This window comes from Leucoraja erinacea, chromosome 3 (assembly GCF_028641065.1).
Source record: "Leucoraja erinacea ecotype New England chromosome 3, Leri_hhj_1, whole genome shotgun sequence".
Classification (NCBI taxonomy): Eukaryota; Metazoa; Chordata; class Chondrichthyes; order Rajiformes; family Rajidae; genus Leucoraja; species Leucoraja erinaceus.
The window spans coordinates 93,302,111-93,326,500 of NC_073379.1; the positions used below are offsets into that span (position 1 = coordinate 93,302,111).

The 24,390-nt window shown below is 42.6% G+C and overlaps 1 protein-coding gene across 1 annotated transcript in view; it reads left to right on the forward strand.

Annotated features, from left to right (window-relative positions):
- epb41l4a (erythrocyte membrane protein band 4.1 like 4A) overlaps nt 1–24,390 on the forward strand; it is a 201,741-nt gene that overhangs the window by 144,809 nt on the left and 32,542 nt on the right. Inside the window, 4 exon segments of the mRNA XM_055633209.1 lie at nt 739–830; nt 2,699–2,782; nt 8,276–8,397; nt 23,637–23,727. Of these exon segments, the coding sequence (XP_055489184.1) occupies nt 739–830; nt 2,699–2,782; nt 8,276–8,397; nt 23,637–23,727 (389 nt within the window).

Consider the following 24,390-nt stretch of genomic DNA (forward strand, 5'->3'; position numbering starts at 1 on the left):
AGGACCGAGATGAGGAAAACATTTTTCACACAGAGAGTGGTGAATCTCTGGAATTCTCTGCCACAGAAGGTAGTTGAGGCCAGTTCATTGACTATATTTAAGAGGGAGTTAGATGTGGCCCTTGGGGCTAAGGGGATCAGGGGTTATGGAGAGAAGGCAGGTACAGGATACTGAGTTGGATGATCAGCCATGATCATATTGAATGGCGGTGCAGGCTCGAAGGGCCGAATGGCCTACTCCTGTATCTATTTTCTATGTTTCTATGATCTATCTCCCACCCCCCCCCACCCCTCCACATAATATAAAACTAAAGATGCACTAAAACATACATTTAACAACAGACTAAAAACAACAAAGGAAGAAAAGGACCAGACAGACTGTTGGCGAGGCTGTCATCGTACGACGCCACCTGGTGGTAGTGCAGCACTTGTTACTGCAGCACTTTGGGTCTTTGAATGAGAGATGAATAGTCTTTGTCTATGATTCCTAAAGCGAAGTGAAGAAAATGTCAGCAACATAAGAGAGAAAATAAGGATCAGATGATTTGTAATGTTCTTTGAGGAATTGTTGTCTACATAAGATGGGAGAAAGAAACGTCCAAGAAAGGACTTAAAAGCTTTCCCTTTGGGAGTCCTTTAACAGTGGGGATCTATGTATATCTCTCATTACCAGGCTTGTCTGATATATATGAAACATCACAAATCTGAATTTCACTTTATAATGGTTTTCTATTTGTAGTGCTCTGAAACGTCATACTTCTTTGAGGTCCCCAATAAAGCAGCCTGTAAGCATCTGTGGAGGTGCTGTGTTGAATATCATACATTTTTCAGGTATGTATCATTATATTTCATTGCTCCTGATCTGAAGTGCACATGTCTTAATTTCTGTGAGAAAATGATTATAGACCGAGTGGTACTACATTGTCATTAGCTAATTTGTGTTCAGATTATAATTGATGAAAAGTAATAAAAAGAAAATGTATGTAAATTCATGCAAATTAATGCAAGGGGTCTCATTTTGCGAAATATAAAGATGGACAATATACTTACTGGTGGCCACGTTCTGTCCAAAGACTCTGTTTGGATAACTTTTTATGGTTGAAAGTAGAGTGAAATATTCACACAGTATCCCCCCGCCAGTATTTTATGGTTTGGAAAATGTTTATGCATAATTGTTTTTTACAGAGTTTCTGTTGTACACAAAATGATCATAATAGGGCAAAGAATGGCAAGGAAATTCAAAATGATTGAAGACCAAGTTTTGCTGGACTTTCTTAGCACACACGCTCATATAGACAGTTTATGCTTCCTTAAACCCACTCGCTCATTGTCCCTACCCAAATCCTGTCTCTCCTTCAATTACACCTAATCCTTCGTCACATATTTCCTCCCTTACTGTTCCATTCCCCTTTGTCCCCCAAAGATCATGGCCATTGATGACATTGAAATTATCTGCTTGGCCATTTCATGCACAGTTTAAAGCCAAAAGCCATGGTGCAACTGAAGTGTTGCAAATACCCCACACAGAGTATTCATTAGTTAATTAATGTTTTCATGAGAATTCAGTGATTCCATGGTGAAAGTTACATGAAGGCTAATCCTTCATAGTTATCCTCTATAGTTATGCTCTATTTAGCTTTCATTCAATATATTCCTATTTTTCTTTATTGATGAAATTTGAAGTCCCCATCTGCCATGATCATAGTTGAACACGTCTGTGGATTGGCAGTGCTTGCCGCTGAATTAATGGTTTATAATTCTGAGTCCATAATTTCTCCAATAAACCTAATTAATGTCCTTTTAGACTTCCTGTGTCATCTGATTAGGGCTCCACAAAAGAATGTTGCCACTTGGTGTTCGCTAGTTCACGAGTGATCTAGATTCTCTAAAGGCGGGCGACAATGGTTATGGGGAGAAGGCAGGAGAATGGGGTTACGAACGAGAGATAAAGCAGCCATGATTGAATGACAGAGTTGACAATGGGCCGAATGGCCTAATTCTGCTCCTATCACTTATCATCTTTTGACATGAAATGCTCTTAATGTGACAAATTGAATAGGAATGTTTCCTTTTCCTGCAATCAGAATGAAGTGAGTGGTACAAAATATACAACAGCAATGTCTGAGAAATTAGATGTTACAATATATTTGCATTGATAAGGGTCTTAATCCCAAAGAATTCCAGATAGTGACTGTTTAAGATCGCAAAATTGCTGTTCATTGCCGTCTAAACTTGAACTTGCTTCATGACATAGAAACATAGAAAATAGGTGCAGGAGTAGGCCATTCGGCCATTCAATATGATCGTGGCTGATCATCCAACTCAGTACCCTGTACCTGCCTTCTCTCCATACCCCCTGATCCCTTTAGCCACAAGGGCCACATCTAACTCCCTCTAAAATATAGCCAACGAACTGGCCTCAACTATATTCTGTGATAGAGAATTCCAGAGATTCACCACTCTCTGTGTAAAAAATGTTTTTCTCATCTCAGTCCTAAAAGATTTCCCCTTTATCCTTAAACTGTGACCCCTTGTTCTGGACTTCCCCAACATCGGGAACAATCTTCCTGCATCTAGCGTTTCAAGGTGTGCAGCACATGCAAAGTATTTATTTCAGACATCACCTCACAATGTAGTACTGACATTATTTTTCATCTGCTAGTGTCTTAATCATATATTCTTTCAATTTATTTAATTAGGTTGCCTGAAACTGATGAGTATTCAAATTCTATGTCCCGAAAACTTAGCAAGTTGGGATCTCTAGGGTACAGACACCGATACAGGTAATTACAGTTTACTGAAGAATTGTTTTTGCTTAAGGAAAGAAAGGTTCTTCAGAGAAATCCCTTCACTGAATTAATCTTTGTTTTTATTAAAAATGATGCTTTGGTGTATGTTAATGATTGTGAGTTGTTTTTATTACTGTAATGTATGTTTTATTATAAAAATGTCAAGATAATTAAATACAGATCATTATTGCCCCTAAACTATATTTCCTCATTCATAATTAATCAATTCATTTTTTAAAAGAAATATGTAAGAAGGAAATGCAGGTGCTGGTTTAAACCAGAGATAGACTTAAAAAGCTGGAGTAACTCAGTGGGACAGGCAGCATCTCTGGAGAGAAGGAATGGGTGATATATTGGGTCGAGTCTGAAGAAGGGTCTCAACCCAAAACGTCACCCATTCCTTCTCTCCAGGGATATAACCATATAACAATTACAGCATGGAAACAGGCCATCTCAGCCCTTCTAGTCCGTGCCGAACACGTATTCTCACCTAGTCCCATCTACCTGCACTCAGACCATAACCCTCCATTCCTTTCCCGTCCATATAACTATCCAATTTATTTTTAAATGATAAAAGCGAACCTGCCTCCACCACCTTCACTGGATGCTCATTCCACACAGCCACCACTCTCTGAGTAAAGAAGTTCCCCCTCATGTTACCCCTAAACTTCAGTCCCTTAATTCTCAAGTCATGTCCCCTTGTTTGAATCTTCCCTACTCTCAGTGGGAAAAGCTTTTCCACGTCAACTCTGTCTATCCCTCTCATCATTTTAATAACCTCTATCAAGTCCCCCCTTAACCTTCTGCGCTCCAAAGAATAAAGCCCTAACCTGTTCAACCTTTCTCTGTAACTTAGTTGCTGAAACCCAGGCAACATTCTAGTAAATCTCCTCTGTACTCTCTCTATTTTGTTGACATCCTTCCTATAATTAGGCGACCAAAATTGTACACCATACTCCAGAATTGGCCTCACCAATGCCTTGTACAATTTTAACATTACATCCCAACTTCTATACTCAATACTCTGATTTATAAAGGCCAGCACACCAAAAGCTTTCTTTACCACCCTATCTACATGAGATTCCACTTTCGGAGAACTATGCACAGTTATTCCCAGATCCCCCTGTTCACCTGCATTCTTCAATTCCCTACCATTTACCATGTACGTCCTATTTTGATTTGTCCTGCCAAGATGTAGCACCTCACACTTATCAGCATTAAACTCCATCTGCCATCTTTCAGCCCACTCTTCCAACTGGCATAAATCTCTCTGTAGACTTTGAAAATCTACTTCATTATCCACAACCCCACCTATCTTAGTATCATCTGCATACTTACTAATCCAATTTACCACACCATCATCCAGATCATTGATGTACATGACAAACAACAGTGGACCCAACACAGATCCCTGTGGCAACCCACTAGTCACTGGCCTCCAACCTGACAAACAACCATCCACCATTACTCTCTGGCATCTCCCATTCAGCCACTGTTGAATCCATCTTGCTACTCCACCATTAATACCCAACCATTGAACCTTCTTAACCAACCTTCCATGAGGAACCTTGTCAAAGGCCTTACTGAAGTCCATATATACAACATCCACTGCTTTACCCTCATCAATTTCCCGAGTAACCTCTTCAAAAAATTCAAGAAGATTAGTCAAACATGACCTTCCAGGCACAAATCCATGTTGACTGTTCCTAATCAGACCCTGTTTATCCAGATGCTTATATATATTATCCCTAAGTATCCTTTCCATTAATTTGCCCACCACTGACGTCAAACTAACAGTTCTATAATTGCTAGGTTTACTCTTAGACCCCTTTTTAAACAATGGAACAACATGCGCAGTACGCCAATCCTCCAGCACTATTCCCGTTTCTAATGACATTTGAAATATTTCTGTCATAGCCCCTGCTATTTCTACACTAACTTCCCTCAATGTCCTAGGGAATATCCTGTCCGGACCTGGAGATTTATCCACTTTTATATTTCTCAAAAGTGTCAGTACTTCCTCTTCTTTGAATCTCATAGTTTCCATAGCTACTCTACTTGTTTCCCTTACCTCACATAATTCAATATCCTTCTCCTTGGTGAATACCGAAGAAAAGAAATTTATCCCTCGTTATCCTTTTACTATTAATATAGCTGTAGAAACCCTTTGGATTTTACTTTCACCATTACTTGCCAAAGCAACCTCATATCGTCTTTTAGCTTTTCTAATTTCTTTCTTACGATTCTTTTTACATTCTTTATACCCCTCAAGCACCTCATTTACTCCATGCTGCCTATAATTATTGTAGATCTCCCTCTTTTTCCGAACCAAATGTCCAATTTCCCTTGAAAACCATGGCTCTTTCCAATTTTTACTATTTCCTTTCAACCGAACAGGGACATAAAGATTCTGTACTCTTAAAATTTCACCTTTAAATGTGCTCCATTTCTCTTCCACATCTTTCCCATAAAACAAACGGTCTCAATTTACTCCTTTTAAATCCTTTATCATCTCATCAAAGTTAGCCTTTCTTCAATCAAAAATCTCAACCCTAGGTCCAGTTCTGACCCTCTCCATAATTATATTGAAACTAATGGTATTGTGATCACTGGTCCCGAACTGTTCCCCAACGCATACCTCTGCCACCTGACCCGTCTCATTTCCTAACAGGAGGTCCAGCACTGCCCCTCCTCTAGTAGGTACCTCTGTGTATTGCTGCAAAAAACTATCCTGCACACATTTTACAAACTCCAACCCATCCAGCCAATTTACAGAATGTGTTTCCCAGTCTATATGTGGAAAGTTGAAATCTCCCACAATCACTTCCTTGTGCTTACTACTAATATCTGCAATCTCCTTACATATTTGCTCTTCCAATTCTCACTCCCCATTTGGTGGTCTATAATACACCCCCATAAGTGTTGCTACCCCTTTCCCATTTCTCAGTTCCACCCAAATAGCCTCCCTAGACGAGCCCTCTAATCTATCCTGCCAAAGCACTGCTGTAATATCTTCCCTGATAAGCAATGCAACACCTCCACCTCTTGCCCCTCCAATTCTGTCACACCTGAAGCAACGAAATCCTGGAATATTTAGTTTCCAATCACAGCCCTCCTGCAACCATGTTTCACTGATCGCCACAACATCATACTTCCAGGTGTCAATCCAGGCTCTAAGTTCATCCACCTTTCTTACAATGCTCCTAGCATTAAAATATACACATTTAAGAAACCCACCCTCTCTTATTCTCTGTTTATTGTCTTTTACTTCTCTCTCCCCTACATTTTGGGTCAGAGTGCTACCAGATGCTGCCTGTTACTCCAGCTTTTTGTGTCTATCTTCTTTTTAAAGAATACTGATTCTGGTGGTGGAATAGTAGGTCTTGCTATTTGATCTCACGCTGTTGAATATACATACAATCCTTCTGCCTTCACTTTAGAGAAGCTGTGGTTTCATAAACCTTTATTATATATTGCTAAAATGTAATAACATCTCGAAAATTACATTTTAATGGAGCAGAGCAATCCCATAGGGCCTGCAAAGTCAAAACTTAATCAATAGTCCTCTGATTTTTAAAACCACATGATAAATCACCTGAGGAAGGGTCTCAACCCAAAATACAACCTATTCCTTTGCTCCATAGATGCTGCCTCACCCACTGAGTTTCTCCAGCATTTTTGTCTAAGTTAGGCAGACAATAGTAATTACAATAGATCCCCCTTACATCGTCAAAGGAAATTATGTGATATCATTAAATATTTCATCGGCAGTAACTGATTTTTGGAATTTATTTGTTTTATTTTTAAGTGAAATTATTTTGTCAGCATTTTGTCCCGAAACAGAGATCCAAACTATTTTTGATAATGTGCTGTAGTAATCGCACAATCTCTCCCTCAGGTAATTTGAATCATTAAGGATGCTGTGTTTGTACTGGTAGATTTTTTTTTTCCATATCTTTTCACCCAGAGAGTTGTGAATTTGTGGAATTCCCTGCCACAGAGGGCAGTGGAGGCCAAATCTCTGGATGGATTTAAGAGAGAGTTAGATAGAGCTCTAGGGGCTGGTGGAATCAAGGGATATGGGGAGAAGGCAGGCACGGGTTATTGATTGGGGACGATCAGCCATGATCACAATGAATGGCGGTGCTGGCTCGAAGGGCCGAATGGCCTCTTCCTGCACCTATTTTCTATGTTTCTATGTTTCTTTTACATTGTTTAAATAATCTTCCATTGACCCCAACACGGCAAAAATGTCTTGTGTCTTGTCATTACATAATATTTTAAACCTGTGAAGAGAGAATTTGTAATATTTAGTTATCTTTAACTTTAATATTTGTATTACAATTTTATTTGGGGATTTGAGGTAGGTTGAAAAAGATTGAGGTGCAATGCTACAGCACCTCGCTTTGAGGTTGGTCACAATTTGCCAATTTTTCTGAGAGACTTTCAGACCAGTTCTTGCTAGCATAAGTAATTGTTGTACACAATTATTCTATGCATATTCTTACCTGGTGTAGAGGGCCTATCTTGCTTGCTTAAAACATGACAAGTAAGATGAGTGGTGGCATGACTCCAAGGGAGGGCTGAAGAAATGCCATGCCTGGAACGTCCCTAAACTCTTCATAACCTTGAAAGGGGCTGGTCAATCAAATATGCCAGTTAACCAAATGTTACCCAAGGCTCTCTCTAAATTTACTAAGCAATCAATTATCATGCCTGGCTATATATCAATTTACACAAAAATGCTGGAGAAACTCAGCGGGTGCAGCAGCATCTATGGAGCGAAGGAGATAGGCAACGTTTCGGCCCGAAACGTTGCCTATTTCCTTCGCTCCATAGATGCTGCTGCACCCGCTGAGATTCTCCAGCATTTTTTATGTACCTTCGATTTTCCAGCATCTGCAGTTCCTTCTTAAACACTATATATCAATATATCTGCCTTCACCAGTATTCTGTCATGCAGCAGTAAATAACCTTTAAAATGAGTCTATGGAACATTTTTATATCAGTAGTGTTTTCAACCTGGGGGCTCATTCAGTGCCGCAGCATGTTATGCTGCTGCTGCAAGTAAGAATTTATTTCTTCCATTTTGGGTAATATGACAATAAAACACTCTTGACTCTCTTGAGTAATGCACAAGTTTGGCATTACTGTGAATGTACCAGTTGAATAACAATAGACGAGAATTGTGCAGAGTAACTTATTGGACCATTACTACAATTACACTTCTTCATTCATTTCAGTCCAACATGCATATATTGACATGTTGGGGAAGTGATGTTCAATGTTTGCGAATAAAAGTGAGTAACCCACGTTAGTTCACAGGATGAATACATATGGACATTCTAACATTTTGTAAAAAAATATTTATTTATCTATAATAAATAGTACAATGTGCAAATAAAATAATTTCACATGCTCATATATGCACACATGTGTAAAAAATGTGTACAAAAAATAAAAATCTAATGTTTTGTTTTTGAGCAGCGGTAAGACTGCATTTCAACTAAGCAGAGACCAGTCCATTGAGCTTCCACGGCCTGATCAGAATGTGCAGAGAACCCGCAGTAAAACCTACCCGAAGAGGATTCTTCACCCTCAGCAACCAGGTAGGCAAAGAACCACATCTTGGACACACTAGGTGCTTATGGTAATAAGCTTGGGATGGTTTGAATTATCTTGAGCTTTCCTTGTGACATGAATTTTTTTTTAAATATGCCGGTATATCAAGAGTCAGTCAAACAAAAATTATTGTCATGTTAAATTTTAAAAACCAACATCGTATAAGGTAGCATGATTCTTAAAATGAGCTAGTAGCATGCAGAGTATCGTGATAGGTGCATGTAAGTTTAGTTCTACTTCATTTTATATAGCAATGCAAATTTTAAATTGTTCCTGCATACCCAACTGAGGAACAGACACTTATCAAGATGAAAACAGACTCTTTATCAAATTCTGAAATGTTCAACCATGAAATGTTAAGAGATTATGAAAGTACATTGCCAAGCATTCCAATGTTGATTAACTGTTAATTTGAAAAACATTTTAATGGCAATTCAAATTCCCTCAGTTGGGTTTGCAGAAACATTTTAAAAACATTTGCATTGTTATGTAAAATGAAGTTGAACTCAACTTACATGCACCTTGTGCCATACTCTGCATGCTACCAGCCATTTTAAGAATATTGCCACCTTGTATGAAGTTGTTTCCTCAAATTTAATTAACATTATATTTTATATGAAATGAAATGAAATGAAATGATTCAATTTATTGTCATTGTCAGTGTACAGTACAGAGACAACGAAATGCATTTTTAGCATCTCCCTTGAAAGGGAGACACAGGGCGTCGCGGTGTGCCCGCGCCTGCCGCCGTAATTACATTCCATTACAGGCAAAGGTGGGTGAAGTGTCTTGCCCAAGGACACAACGACAGTATGCACTCCAAGCAGGATTTGAACCGGCTACCTTCCGGTCGCCAGCCGAACTCTTAGCCCATTGTGCTATCTGTCGCCCCGGACATAGCTGACTTGATGATTTAAAGCTTTTTTGTGCTGAAGGCCGACCCAAAGAATGATTGAATGGGAGTATTAATCCAGCAGAGATGAAGGAATGCTATAATATATGGATGCTATAATCACTGGATGTTTTCAAGAGAGAGTTAGATTTAGCTCTTGGGGATCAAGGGATATGCGGAAAAAGCAGGAATGGAGTACTGATTTTAGATGATCAGCCATGATCATATTGAATGGCGGTGCTAGCTCGAAGGGCTGAATGGTCTACTTCTGCACCTATTTTTTATGTTTCTATATTCAGGAGGAATTTTGTAGACTCCATGTGCTTACTGCCCTTTTCCTGTTGGTAATAGGGTTGTGGATTTGGGAGATGTTATCAGTGAAGCTTCAGTGAAGTGCAGACGTGCACTCTGTAGATGATAAACATTGCAGATAGTCAGTGGTTGGCAATGGACCAGGTGCCTATCAAGCGAGTAGCTTTATCCTGGTTGGTTCCAACTATGGTTAGAACTGCACTCATCTAGGCACCTGGAAACGATTCCATCACATTAATTCCACCAATCCAGCATGATTTGTATCTTGCAGATAGTGGAAATTATTTGAGTCAGGAGATAAATTATATGTGTCATATTCATCTGTAGCTTTTTATGTGACTGTCACTTAGCTTTCTGGTCAGTGGTGCCCACAATGATATTGACTATGAGGATTTGTAATAATAGTGTCCTTGAAACACAAGTGGAGATGGCAGCCTCATTATTGTTGGAGATAGGCATTTCCCAACAAATATAACGTGCCTGATGATTGTCCTGGTTTGGCAGTGTATGCAGATTCAAACTGCTGCATTATGTGAAGAGTTGTGCTAATTGAATTCATAGCAATATAATTTGAGTTTCATAGCAAAAGGATTTGAGTTTCATAGCAAAAGGATTTGAGTATAGGAGCAGGGAGGTTCCACTGCAGTTGTACAGGGTCTTGGTGAGACCACACCTGGAGTATTGCGTACAGTTTTGGTCTCCTAATCTGAGGAAAGAGGAGGGAGTGTAGAGAAGGTTCACCAGACTGATTCCTGGGCTTTCATATGAAGAAAATGGACCAAATCTGGAGTATAGTGTACAATTTTGGTCGCCCAATTATAGGAAGGATGTCAACAAAATAGAGAGAGTACAGAAGAGATTTACTAGAATGTTGCCTGGGTTTCAACAATTAAGTTACAGAGAAAGGTTGAATAAGTTAGGTCTTTATTCTCTGGCGTGCAGAAGTTTAAGGGGGGACTTGATAGAGGTCTTTAAAATGATGAGAGGGATAGACAGAGTTGATGTGGATCAGCTTTTCCCTTTGAGAATAGGGAAGATTCAAACAAGACGACATGACTTCAGAATGAAGGGACAGAAGTTTAGGGGTAACATGAGGGGAAACTTCTTTACTCAGAGAGTGGTAGCGGTGTGGAATGAGCATCCAGTGAAAGTGGTGGAGGCAGGTTCGTTGGTATCATTTAAAAATAAATTGGATAGGCATATGGATGAGAAGGGAATGGAGGTTTATGGTATGAGTGCAGGCAGGTGGGACTAAGGGAAAATAATTGTTCGGCACGGACTTGTAGAGCCGAGATGGCCTGTTTCCGTGCTGTAATTGTTATATGTTATCTATATATTACTAAAAGTCTGTTCTTGACCGGTTTTGGTGATCTGTGCTGCGATTTCCGAGAGAACGCTGCCACCTACGGCCGTCATTTTTGGCCACCTCGCTCAGAGCCCCCCTCCGCCACATGTGTGCCGAGGATTTTTCCAGTCGATGAAAAATGACAGAGATATTAATGATTTTACAAAGTTCCCCATGCTCTCTGCTGCCCCCGCTGGCGGCAGGGGGGATGGACTATAAAACCAGGAAGTGGTGTGCCTCAATTAGTCTGCAAGCTGGAGGAAGGCAGAGGGTCACATTTCTCTGAGCAGTGAATAACACTGAACACATGTTCACACAACTGAGTAAGTACCCTTAATGTGGCTTGAAAATGAAAATATGGTTAAAGTAAAAAAGCACTGCCTGCAAATGGTTGTTTGGGGGGTTTGGGTTGAAATAAAAAGGCACTCTCTCTCCCCCCCCCCCTATCCTCTCCCCCCACCCCTCTCCTCTCCCCCCCCTCCTCTTCTCTCCCCCCTCCTCTTCTCCCCCCTCTCCTCCCCCCTCTCCTCTCCTCCCCCTCTCCTCTCCTCCCCCTCTCCTCTCCTCCCCCTCTCTCCTCTCCTCCCCCTTCCTCTCCTCCCCTCTCTTCTCCTCCCCTCTCCTCTCCTCCCCCTCTCCTCTCCTCCCCCCTCTCCTCTCCTCCCCCTCTCCTCTCCTCCCCCTCTCCTCTCTCCCCCCCTCTCCTCTCTCCCCCCTCTCCTCTCCCCCCTCTCCTCTCCCCCTCCTCTCCTCTCCACTCCCCCCCTCTCTCTCTCTCCTCTTTTTCTCCCCCCTCCTCCGCTCCATCCCCTGCCCCACCGTCCCTCCGCTAAACCCCCCTCCCCTCCACACACCCCTACCCCCTTCCCTCCCCCTCCCTGCTCCCCACCTCCCCCTCCCCTCCCCTCACCCCTCTCTCTGCACACCCCCTCACCCCCCCTCTCCTCTCCCTCTCCTCCCCCCCTCTCCTACCCGCCCCCTCCTTCCCCTCCTGTCCTCAACCCTCCCCCCCTCCTCCCCCTCCTCTCCCCCTCTCCTCTCTCCCCCCTCTCTCCTCTCCTCTCCCCTCTCCTCTCTCCCCCCCTCTCCTCTCTCCCCCCTCTCCTCTCTCCCCCCTCTCCTCTCCCCCCCTCTCCTCTCCCCCCTCTCCTCTCCCCCCTCTCCTCTCCCCTCTCTCCTCTCCCCCTCTCCTCTCCCCCCCCTCCTCTCCCCCTCCTTTCCCCCCCCTCCTCTCCCCCCTCTGCTCCCCCCTCTCTCTTTCTCCCCCTTTTTTCTCCCACTCCTCCCCTCCATCCCCTCCCCCACCGTCCCTCCCCTAAACCCCCCTCCCATCCACACACCCCTACCCCCTTATCTCCACCCTCCCTGTCCCCACTTCTCCCCCTCCCCTCACCTCTCCCCCTCGCCTCTCCCCCCTCCCCTCACCCCCTCCCCTCTCCCCCCCCCTCACTCTCACCCTCTCTCTCTCCCTCCCCTCCACCCCCACCTTTTCCCCTCTCACCCACCCTCCCTCTTCTCCTCCTCGCCACCCCCCCCTCCCTCTCTGCCCCTCTCTCTCTGTCTCTGCCCCTTCTCTCTCTCTGCCCTCACTCTCTATCCCCCTCACCCCTCTCGCTATTCATCAGTAGATAGGGTGGTTATGGGGTAGAAGACGCAAATTAATAATATTAATATATCAAGGAGGGTAATTAGCGTGAGTGGGGGGGGGGGGATGGTTAGGGGATAGTTAGTGTGTGTGACGCTGCATGCCGCCTCCTCCCCCCCCCCCCCCCCCCCCCACCCCACAACAACCGCACGTTGGGGGAACACCCAACGGGTCTGCACTTGGTCTAGTATGTTATAAAAACTGGATAGACTCGGCTTGTACTCACTAGAATTTAGAAGATTGAGGGGGGATCTTATAGAAACGTACAACATTCTTAAGGGGTTGGACAGGCTAGATGCAGGAAGATTATTCCCGATGTTGGGGAAGTCCAGAACAAGGGGTCACAGTTTAAGGATAAGAGGGAAGTCTTTTAGGACCGAGATGAGAAAATCATTTTTTACACAGAGAGTGGTGGATCTGTGGAATTCTCTGCCACAGAAGGTAGTTGAGGCCTGTTCATTGGCTATATTTAAGAGGGAGTTAGATGTGGCCCTTGTGGCTAAAGGGATCAGGAGAGAAGGCAGGTACAGGATACTGAGTTGGATGATCAGCCATGATCATATTGAATGGCGGTGCATGTTCGAAGGGCCGAATGGCCTACTCCTGCACCTATTTTCTATGTTTCTGTGTTTCTGCAGAAACTAAAATTACTAAATTATGGTGTATGTTTGTGTGTTACTTTTATGCTGAAAAGATAGAGCCATTGCAAATATTGCTCAAAATATGTCAGAATAAGATGTTGGACACGTAATGAATTGAGATGTCCTGATAGTTTTAAAACATAAAACACTGGAAACATTCAGCATGAATTATTGCATTCAGCAAAACTCCCCGTGACTGTGCGGATTTTCTCTGAGATGTTCGGTTTCCTCCCACACTCCAAAGACGTACAAGAATGTAGGTAAATTGGCTTGGTACAAGTGTAAATTGTCCCTAGTGTGTGTTGGATAGTGTTAATGTGCAGGGGTCACAGTTTGGTGCAGGCTCGGAGGGCCGATAGGCCTGTTTCCGCGCTATATATCTAAACTAAACTAACTAAAGCCAGACAAGTTCAGCAGCTCTCCTATCCTTAGGATTTTCTGACGTCCACTTTCCCATTTCACATCAGTGGCATTGAAGTTACCAGAGCTAACTAATTCCCATTCAACTTAATTATAGTTATAGAAACTTGAAACTCAGCAAATAAAATGCTTTGGCACAACTTTAAGTAAGTGACTAAACTGTGTGCAAACGATGGTATATTCCGAAGAATGGTAGCATTGATGGGGACAGCAATAAACAGCAAGGACATAAATAAACTGACAGAATGGGCAATAAATGGGAGCTGAAAGTTAATACTGTGGAGTGTGAAGTGATTCATTTTGGCATGAAGAATGAAGAGTGGCAATATAGTTTTGAAAGTTATGAAGGAGCCTGGGTATATATGTGCATAAATCACTGGAAGTGAAAGTGTACTTTGATGGGGTAATTCACCTTGGAGTAAAGAGGTTTGGAATGAGATTTAGTAGATCAATATTTCCATTGGTGAACCAGTGGGCATAGATTTAATGAGATGGTGAAAAGAAACAGGACAATTGTGAAAACAATTTTTTTTTTTTTACTGACAGAGTGATTGTGATTTCTACTTTTCCTGTAAATCAGGGTTTTCCATTCATAGAATCTTAGAAATGTGCAGCTCAAAAATGGGCCCTTTCATCCATGTCAACCAAGATTCCTATCTAAGCTAATCCCATCTCCCCACATTAGGCTCATATCCCAGCATAAACCTGTGCCCTCTAGGTTCAGACTTGGCTTCGCTGGGAAAAAGATTCTGACTATCTATCCTATCTATGCACTAAGGTAGACTCAAAATGCTGGAGTAACTGACGTCTTGACCCGGGACATCACCCATTGCTTCTATCCAGAGATGCTGCCTGTCCCGCTGAGTTACTCGAGCATTTTCTGTCTATCTTCACCAGTATGGTGCCTGGAATGGAGGGCTGTAGTTAGCTATGTATTTTTAGCTATGTGTATCAATGCTCCTAAGGTCCCTGCCATTAATAGACATGTCGTAGCAGAATTTGACCTGGCAAAATGCATTACTTCGCGCCTATCTAGATTAAATTCCGCCTGCTATTGGTCCACCCAAGTTTCCAGGTGAATTGCACTTGAGCAAAGATAATTGTGTGGCATGGTGGTACATCAGTTATGTGGTATTATGCAATAATAGAGTAAGGCTGAGCAGAGGGGCACTAGGACCCTGCCAGAAGCCAGGCTCCAGTAACCGGTTGTGTCTGGAAAAGCAGGGTGTGGGCAGTTGGAGAGAGAGGCCTGGGCTTACACGAGGCTGTTGCGGTTGCTGCTGTTATTGTACAGATTAAAGATATACTCTGTTTACGTCGTGGTACGAGCCTTATTACAAGCATAACTCGACATGGTGTCAGAAGTGGGATACTTGTAAGCAAGAAAATAAATAAAGAAGAAGAGGACGGTGTATCGTTTTGGCGGGAAATAGGAGACGAGCTGGCAGATATGGCGCAACCTACACCAACTGCTACGTTCACAATACAACCTCCAGAGCCATTCGATTTTACCAAGCCTCAAGAATGGGAGCGTTGGATCAGGAGATTCGACCGCTTCAGGCTTGCAAGCAATTTAAACGCGACGTCGGCAGAAAACCAGGTGAACACGCTAGTGTATTGCATGGGCGATGAAGCAGATGATGTGCTAAAGGGGCTAACGCTAACTGCAGATGAGAGGAGGGTGTACACGGATGTCAAGGCGGGCTTTGATGCATTTTTTGTGCCTAAAAAGAATGTTATCTATGAAAGAGCCAAGTTCAATCAGCGTGTGCAACTGCCAGGAGAAATGGTGGATTCCTTCATCACTGCTCTATACGGATTAGCCGAACACTGCAACTATGGACAGTTACAGAACGAGCTGATCCGCGACAGGTTAGTGGTTGGGCTGAGAAACGTCTCATTGTCCGAAAAGCTACAGCTAGACAGAGACCTAACCCTTGAAACTGCTATAACAAAGACAAGGCAGTCTGAAGAAGTTAGACGACAGCGGTCTGACTTACGAGGAGAAAATAGCGGTGCTAGCAAGTGCTCAAATGTTGATGCTGTGCATGATAAAAGCTACAGAAAACCCAAATTTCCCTCAAAGCCTCAGCCACAAGCACAAACACCAGGCAAAAATAAATTTAATACACAGCCACAGCCAGGTTCAAAGGCCTGCTATAGATGTGGAAAAATGCCCTCGCATGGAAAATTGGAATGCCCTGCTAAAGATGCTGTGTGTCACAACTGTGGCAAAAAGGGACATTATGGCAAAGTGTGCAGAAACAGTGCAAAATCTCTCAATGCTGTCACTACAGAGGAAGAAGAGAGCTTTTTCCTGGGATCCGTGGATGCTGGAAAAGACCCATGGACGGTGCAGCTACAAGTCAGACAACAAAAAGTGTGCTTTAAAATAGATATGGTGCTGATGTGACCGCCATGCCAGCGGAGGTGTACCATGACATTACAGGGGGGCATGATGTGAAGTGCCTGGCAGTGTCGACACGCCCATTGTTTGGGCCAGGGGGCAATGCACTCTCTGTCCTGGGCGTAGCCAGAGAAACACTGCGCAGAGGCAACAAGACAGCCATAGAGGACATTTATGTAGTAAAAGACCTCCACACTGCACTGTTGGGAAGACCTGCCATAGAAAGGCTTCAGCTTGTGTGCAGGGTTGACCGCATCACCTTGGGATCAGAGGACACCAACATCTATGTAGACTCTGTCATCAGCAACATTCCTGTCAGTGGAGATTATTTGAGCAGCCTACGTGAGCACCTACAGGCAGACAGCACATGCTCTGCACTGATGGAGTACTGCACAGACGGCTGGCCCGACAAAAGCCAACTGCAGGGAGTGCTGAGACATTACTGGGCTGATAGAGCAGTGCTGACTGTGCACGATGGGCTGCTGCTGCGGGGCACGAGGCTCGTCATCCCATCAGCCTTACAAGGTGATGTGCTGCAGGGACTACACGAAGGACACCTGGGGGTGACAAAGTGCAGGGGCCGGGCCAAACAGACGGTATGGTGGCCAGGACTCAGCAGCCAGCTGAATGACATGGTGTTGAAATGTAGAACCTGCATCCAAGAGCGAAGGAACGTCAAAGAGCCGCTGATGCCATCGGAGATGCCAGACAGGCCTTGGCAAACCTTGGGAGCTGACCTATTCACGCTGAAAAACAAGACTTATCTATTAGTCGTAGATTATTTCTCAAGATATGTGGAAGTTGCGCTGCTATCACCCACAAGGTCCACAGATGTGGTGGTGCACCTGAAATCCATATTTGCTCGTCATGGAATTTGTGAATTTCTTAAAAGTGACAATGGGCCCCAGTTCTCAGGTAGCCACTTTAAATCCTTTGCAGCAGAGTATGGCTTTATGCACATCACGAGCAGCCCCAGGTTTCCTCAGAGCAATGGGGAGGCGGAACGCGCTGTACAAACCGTGAAAAACCTGCTAACAAAGGCGTCAGACCCATATCTTGCATTGCTGGCCTACAGAGCAACCCCTCTACAGAACGGCTATAGCCCAGCCGAGCTGTTGATGGGGCGCCGCCTCCGCACTACAGTTCCTGCCCTTCCAACCCTGCTGAATCCAGTTTTGCCTGACTACAACGCGCTGGGGGCCAAAGAAAGGGAGAAGAGGTGGAACGACGCAAGATCCTTCGACAAGAGGCACAGAGCGAGAAATCTGGAGCCACTAATACCTGGGGAGGATGTGTGGATCACCGATGCACGAGTCCAGGGCAAAGTGCTATCTACACACAATGCACCTCGCTCTTATATCGTCCAGGTGCCTCAGGGCACACTGAGGAGGAACCGGCAGCACTTGGTACCGCTGCAGACCAACAGTGAGGTAGTCGACGCTGATGAGCCACCGGTGGGAGAAGAGCCAGCTCCACCAGACCCAGCTCCACCAGTGACAGCATCACCCAGCGGAGAGGGCCCCACCACAGAGACTGTGCGGACTAGGTGTGGGAGAGAGGTTAGAAAGCCGCAGAGACTTGATTTGTGATTTATTGATCTGTTTTCTACAATAAAGAAAAAGAGAGAGTGAAATGTGATGTGAAAATGTTCTGTAAACCTGTTACATTTACCTGAAACCTGAAAGAATAGATCACAGTATGGTAACGTGTAAGTTATTTTATTTCTATTTTGCATGCTTAGATCAGGGACAGGTCTTCCAGCAAAAGGGCAGAATAAACCCCTTAAGACCTGCAGAGACAAAGGTAGTCCACCCTTTGTTCTCAAAGAAAGGGAGATGTGGTATTATGCAATAATAGAGTAAGGCTGAGCAGAGGGGCACTAGGACCCTGCCAGAAGCCAGGCTCCAGTAACCGGTTGTGTCTGGAAAAGCAGGGTGTGGGCAGTTGGAGAGAGAGGCCTGGGCTTACACGAGGCTGTTGCGGTTGCTGCTGTTATTGTACAGATTAAAGATATACTCTGTTTACGTCGTGGTACGAGCCTTATTACAAGCATAACTCGACAAGTTAGGTATGTTACAAAGCCTACCTGAATCGTGGCTGAGAATCTGCCCCACTCCGTGTGTGTGATTTTGGCGCTGTTTAATGGGGGCAGGTTTAAAACGCGGTTTTTACTAGGCTGTTGCAATCGAAAATGTTCAGCCTAGTAAATCATTAACGAAAAATCGCTGAAAGACCCCGTCGCAAAAGGTATTATTAGTTTTTATGGCCTGTATAATAGTTATAGTAGTTTAAAAACCACTCTCTAAACCCGCGACCTCTCGCAGCCCCAGGGTTTTATAAAGCAAACAATTAAAGGTATGTACCTTATTTTTACATTAAAAGGGGCTTCTTAAGAACCCTGTATATAAAGTTTTCTATAGCGAGTAGCTCATTTTGGGCTCTTTATATCCCGCAGTATTTTTCTGGGCCTTTGAGGGCACAAATCCACTGCAATGTGAACGTTCTAAACCAGCGCGTTTACAGGAACCCACTGGAAAGCCGATTTAAATGGACTTTAATTTACAGCAATTGAACACTAAATTCCTTCCATTTGGCCTATAAATTAATGTAAATGAGATTTTAAAATCATGTTTTATTGTGAATTATTTATGAATATTATTTGGACACTTGGGCTATTTAAAAACGTTAATCATTTATTAAGAAATGGATAGATGTTTAGATCTAGTAATTGAAGTTTGAAATTTGCTACACTTGGGTAACTAACTAATTATATGTTTTAATTTCAGGTCATCCAAGTTAGATTATTTTATGTTTGTTTCAGAATGGTTCAATCTACGATAACTGAAAATTTCATTCAGTTCTCTTAATTTTTAAGAAGGTTATGGGCTTTTGACAGCACGCGATCACAGCTTTTTTGTTATGTCCATAGAAAATCAATAGGGAACAAGATGCTAATTTCCGAGTATGAAAATGGCCATAACTTTTTAAATACTTGAGATATGAAAGTGAATTAGGTGTCAAATTAAACTTCTTTTTATGCTTTATCTGATGGGATAAATTACAGACTTGATTTTTTAAATCTCAAAATTTTGTAACATTGCTACATCAGTTAATTAAGCTGCCTCGCGCTACAGGGACACACTTCGATCCTGATCTTAGCATCTTTCCTCCCACATCCCAAAGACATGCTGGCCAGTTATGACCTCTTAGAGTTTAACGGTTAAGTTGATGACTGAGCATGTGAGAGAGAATGACTTGTAAGGCAATGACCGCTTTAAATATTAATAATTACCCTTTTTTTAAAGTGAATGTCACGGCTTAATTATTTAGTGATTTGCTATTCTTAATGTCTTCAAATGATATTTTAAATAATTCAAACCTGGAATATGAAGGTCTAATATGGGTCTGATATGGTGACTCCGGCATCATTGCATGATGTCAAATTTCTGGTATAAAGCTGTAAATATGGAATAATCTTGGAGAAGGTTAAATAGCTACAAGCTGACTGTTTGATTTGCTGTGTGACAATTGTGATGTGGCAGTATTAATGAAATAAATCAGTGCCAACTTTTTAAAGTAGGTTTTCAAAAAATACTTTGGCGGGTACACAGTCCTGAGAACCAAGATTCGAATTGTAATGGACATCATGATATATTGAAAGATCCTGAAACTCAGCAACAGTTCAAATGGTTCCCAGAATGATACTGAGTGATCCCAAGCACCATGATTGTGCATGGATTGGGTAGTACATTACAGGATACATGTTAGAGTCATAGTGATACAGTGTGTAAACAGGCCCTTCGGCCCTACATGCCCACACCGGCCAACATGTCCCAGCTACAGTAGTCCCACCTGCCTGCGCTTGGTCCATATCCCTCCAAACTTGTCCTATCCATGTACCTGTGTAACTGTTTCTTAAACATTGGGATAGCCCCCCGTCTCAACTACCTCCTCTGGCAGCTTGTTCCATACACCCACCACCCTTTGTGTGAAAAAGTTGCCACTCAGATTCCTATTAAATCTTTTCCCCTTCACCTTGAACCTATGTCCTTTGGTCCTCGATAACCTACAAGATACAAGATACAAGATACAAGATACAAGATACAAGATACATTTAATTGTCATTTGGACCCCTTGAGGTCCAAACGAAATGCCGTTTCTGCAGCCATACATTACAAACAAATAGACCCAAGACACAACAACACAACATACTTTACATAAACATCCATCACATCATTGTGATGGAAGGCCAAAAACACTTATCTCTCCACTGCACTCTCCCCCCCCCACGATGTCAGAGTCAAAGTCAAAGTCAAAGCCCCCGGCTGGCGATGGCAATTGTCCCGCGGCCATTAAAGCCACGCCGGGTGATGCGAGGTCGCACACCGGGTCTTGGTGTTAGAGCCCCCGGCGTGCGCTCGCAGAGTCCCGAGGCCATTCCAAGCCTCGCGGGGTGGTGCTGTAAAGGCCCCGCTCCAGGAGCTCTTCAACCCCGCAACTCGGGCGGGGGAAGTCGCCGTTGCGAGAGCCCTGAAGAGCGGTCTCCCTCCAGGGACCCGCGGGCTCCTGGTGCCACCGTCCACAGACCTGCCGTTGGAGCCTCCGACTCTCCGGTAGCAGCAGCAGCAGCAACAGCAGCAGCGCTCCTCCACCGCTCCACCCGCTCCGGACTCGGCCAGCCCCGCGACGGCGACGGTGAGTCGTAGCACCAGAGTCCCCGGCTTCTTCCTGTTGGAGGCCGCTCCTCGTTGCGGCCCCAACGACAACGGAAACCCGACGAAAAAAGGTCGGGTCTCCAGTGCAGGGAGAGATTTAAAAAGTTTCCCCCCCCCCTCCCTCCCCACCCCCACCCCCCCCCCCACACACACACACACCCCAACAAAAAATAACAAAAACTACATTAAAACACAGACAAAAAATAATAAACCGCGGACACTTGTTTGAAAACCTTACACTTGGCAAGAGATTCTGTGCATCTGCCTGATTTATTCCTCTCATGATATACACACCCCTCATCCTCCTGTACGCCAAGGAATAGAGACCCAGCCAACGCAACATTTCCATATAGCTCAGACTCTCTAGTTCTGGCAACATCCTCGTAACACTTCTCTGAACCCTTTCAAACTTGACAATATCTTTCCTATAACATGGTTCCCAGAACTGAACACAATACTCTAAATGCGGTCTCACCAACGTCTTATACAACTGCAACATGACCTCATACAACCTGTTGGGAGGTGGCACTGAGCTTCGATGGAGAATATATAATTGAGAATTCAGATAATGCACAAAAACAATGAGATTAATTCATATATATGGAGCTGTGCTTACACTCCTGGTTTAGGTGTGTTCAAATGGATGACTTAACAAAGGGAATGAGTCTGATTCTATGAAACAAATTGCAAGTATATAAATCCACAACGGGGATAAACTGAATTTACTTTGCTAACAGCAGCAAATAATGAGCGTTGGTCACATCTCAGAAACTACAGGCAGTCAACTAACTTAACATTTTGGTGATTGTTCACATAAACTAGGTTCAAAGGGATTTATTTATTTTTTATTTTATTTATTTATTTATTTTATTTATTCCGAACAAGTAAAGACATTAAAGACATTAATAGTAACAAAATCGAAATTATCAAACAATTGGACATTACAATCAATATTTACAAGCAATGAAAAGAACAAAAAGCAAATTTCCAATGTCCAACTCTGTGTCTGTACAAGCTCGAAAAGGAGTGAGAAGAAGAATAACTTATTAAATCTCACCCCTTTTCCCCAACACTTCTACCATATTTAAAAATCAATTAATTAATAATAATAATACTACCCCAGGCAATTTCCCATAATACCTACAGACATATATATACATACAACTATTATACACATACAAACTTCATATATGAAGTAACCAAACATAAGTAAACAATTGTAAAGCAATAGATAAACATTAACCCCCACTTGTCAACCATCCCCTCCATCCTGGTACCCCTTGAAAATTATTTTTTTATATATCATTTTAAAATGATTCATGTTTGTACATTGCTTTAATTCCTCGTTCAATTTGTTCCACACTCCTACTCCACAAACCGAAATACAAAAGGTTTTTCTAGTCGTACGGACTCTTTGTTTCTTAAAATTAAATATTCCTCTTAAATTGTAACCCCCCCACACGCTTTATATTTTAATTTAATTTTAATCAGTCAGTTAATTATATTTGTATAGCACATTTAAAAACAACTCACGTTGACCAAAGTGCTGCACATCAGTGCAGATACTAATGTGCTACATACAATATACACAGACCTAACAATACATACATAAACAGTTTACAGCGCCCCCTTAGAGGGCCTCAAAAACACTAGGGAGTAGAAAAAGGTTTTGAGCCTCGATTTAAAGGAGTCACGGAGGGGCATTAATGATGTCCATAGTAATTCAGTGAAGTCATTTAGGATTATTTTTGGAATGAAGAAAGTAATCCAAAGAATAGTTGGTTTCATGTGCTTATGACATGGGACTGAGAATTAAGGGACTGAAGGGACTCCTCATGAGAATTAAGGGACAGCCAAGTTTAGGGGAATAAACATGAGGGATTGCCGCTTCTCCTTCTCTCAGAGAGTGGTAGCTGTGCTAGAATGAGCATCCAGTGAAGGTGGTGGAGGCAGGTTCGTTTTTATGCATCTGTTAAAAAGTAAATTGGATAGTTAATATCCTGGGTGGGAAGGTGAATGGAGGGTGAGATGGTCTGAGCGCAGGTATATTTTCCTAGGGGATTCTTATCTGTGTTTTAACGGACTACTAGAAGGGTCGAGATGGCCCATTTCCGTGCTGTAATTGTTATATGGTTATTAAATTGGGACTCCAGCAAAGAGGAAAGGATAATTCTCCTCTTCAGATTCTAGCCTCAGCCAAGACCTATATCATGAGAATAAAATAAGAGATTGCCGCTTGTCCTTCTCCCTTTGTGCCACCTTCTGGGGTCTGCTGCTAGAAGGCATACATGAGGGGATCCATGAGGATGCGTGCATTGCCTCTGTTCCCATTTGCAGTCAACAGCTGGGAGGTGAATATCCTGGGTGGGATGGTGATGTGGTGGTGAGATTGTCAACTCAAATGTCTTGTTATTTTCCTTCGTAATTCTTGTCTGATTTTAAACCGAATCATCAAGTGGAATTCTCCAAAATATTTATTTAATTGGCAAGATAAATGAATTTTGTTTTCCCCAGTTAGAGTCATTGTGGACAAATGTTGACATGTTATGCCTTGATTTCCATTTGGAGAGAACATGGCATATTAGCCAGGGGGGATGTAGGCATGAACATTTTTCAGGTGGGTTAAGGTTCGAACTCTTGGTGGAAAATAGGATGCATTTATACAATAATTTGTTGGATATTTTTGTTCTCTCATCCCTTTTAATGTTATGTGAGAACATTTGCTTAACAAACCCAATATATTGACAATAAATTAATTGCCTATCTAATAAGTTGATGATCAATTGCATTCTTTATTTATCAGTTAACATCTGTATAATCCTTATTTGTGACTTCAATTGTTATCATAGGACCAAACAGTATTAGTCACAGTGTTATGAAAGCAGATCAAGTGGAATATGATGGTCCCACCAAAATTATCGCACCTTCACCAGTGAAAAGGTAAAGTTATATTATGTTTACCTATGTTAGAATGTTAGAAACATCAGTAATGTATCTTTTATTTCAAAGCACCAGTGTTAGAATATCAACATTGTAATTTCTGATTTGAATTGAAACCCTTATGACTGGGACTCAGGGGAGAGGCTTACCTTCCATATCTCCAGTCTCTCTCTCTCTCCCCTGTCTCTCAGTCTGAAGAAGGGTCTCAACCTGAAAAGTCACCATTTCCTTCTCTTCAGAGATGCTGCCTGGCCCGCTGAGTTATTCCAGCATTTTGTGTCTATCTTTGCTACATAATGTATTACTTAATGATAAAAGTATTAAATGTGGTACATAAAATATAAAAGGTAGAATCTCACATTTGACATTGGTCAAATTATTTCCTTTGATCTGCTTCAGGTAAATATTTCTAGACTTCCCATATAACAATACTGCCAACGATTGATGAATGTACAATGAATTATGTAATATTGTTGAGAAATACAGTAAAATATTTGCAGAAAAATAAAACCATCTGAATAATTAATTGGATTATTTTGAGTATACCCTATAAACACTCTTCTGCACCTTAATGCATTTTAATCCAATTGTAAAGACGATTCACCAAACAACTGCGTTTTAAGATGCACGTTAGAATTTACTCATGCTTGAAACGGGGAATAA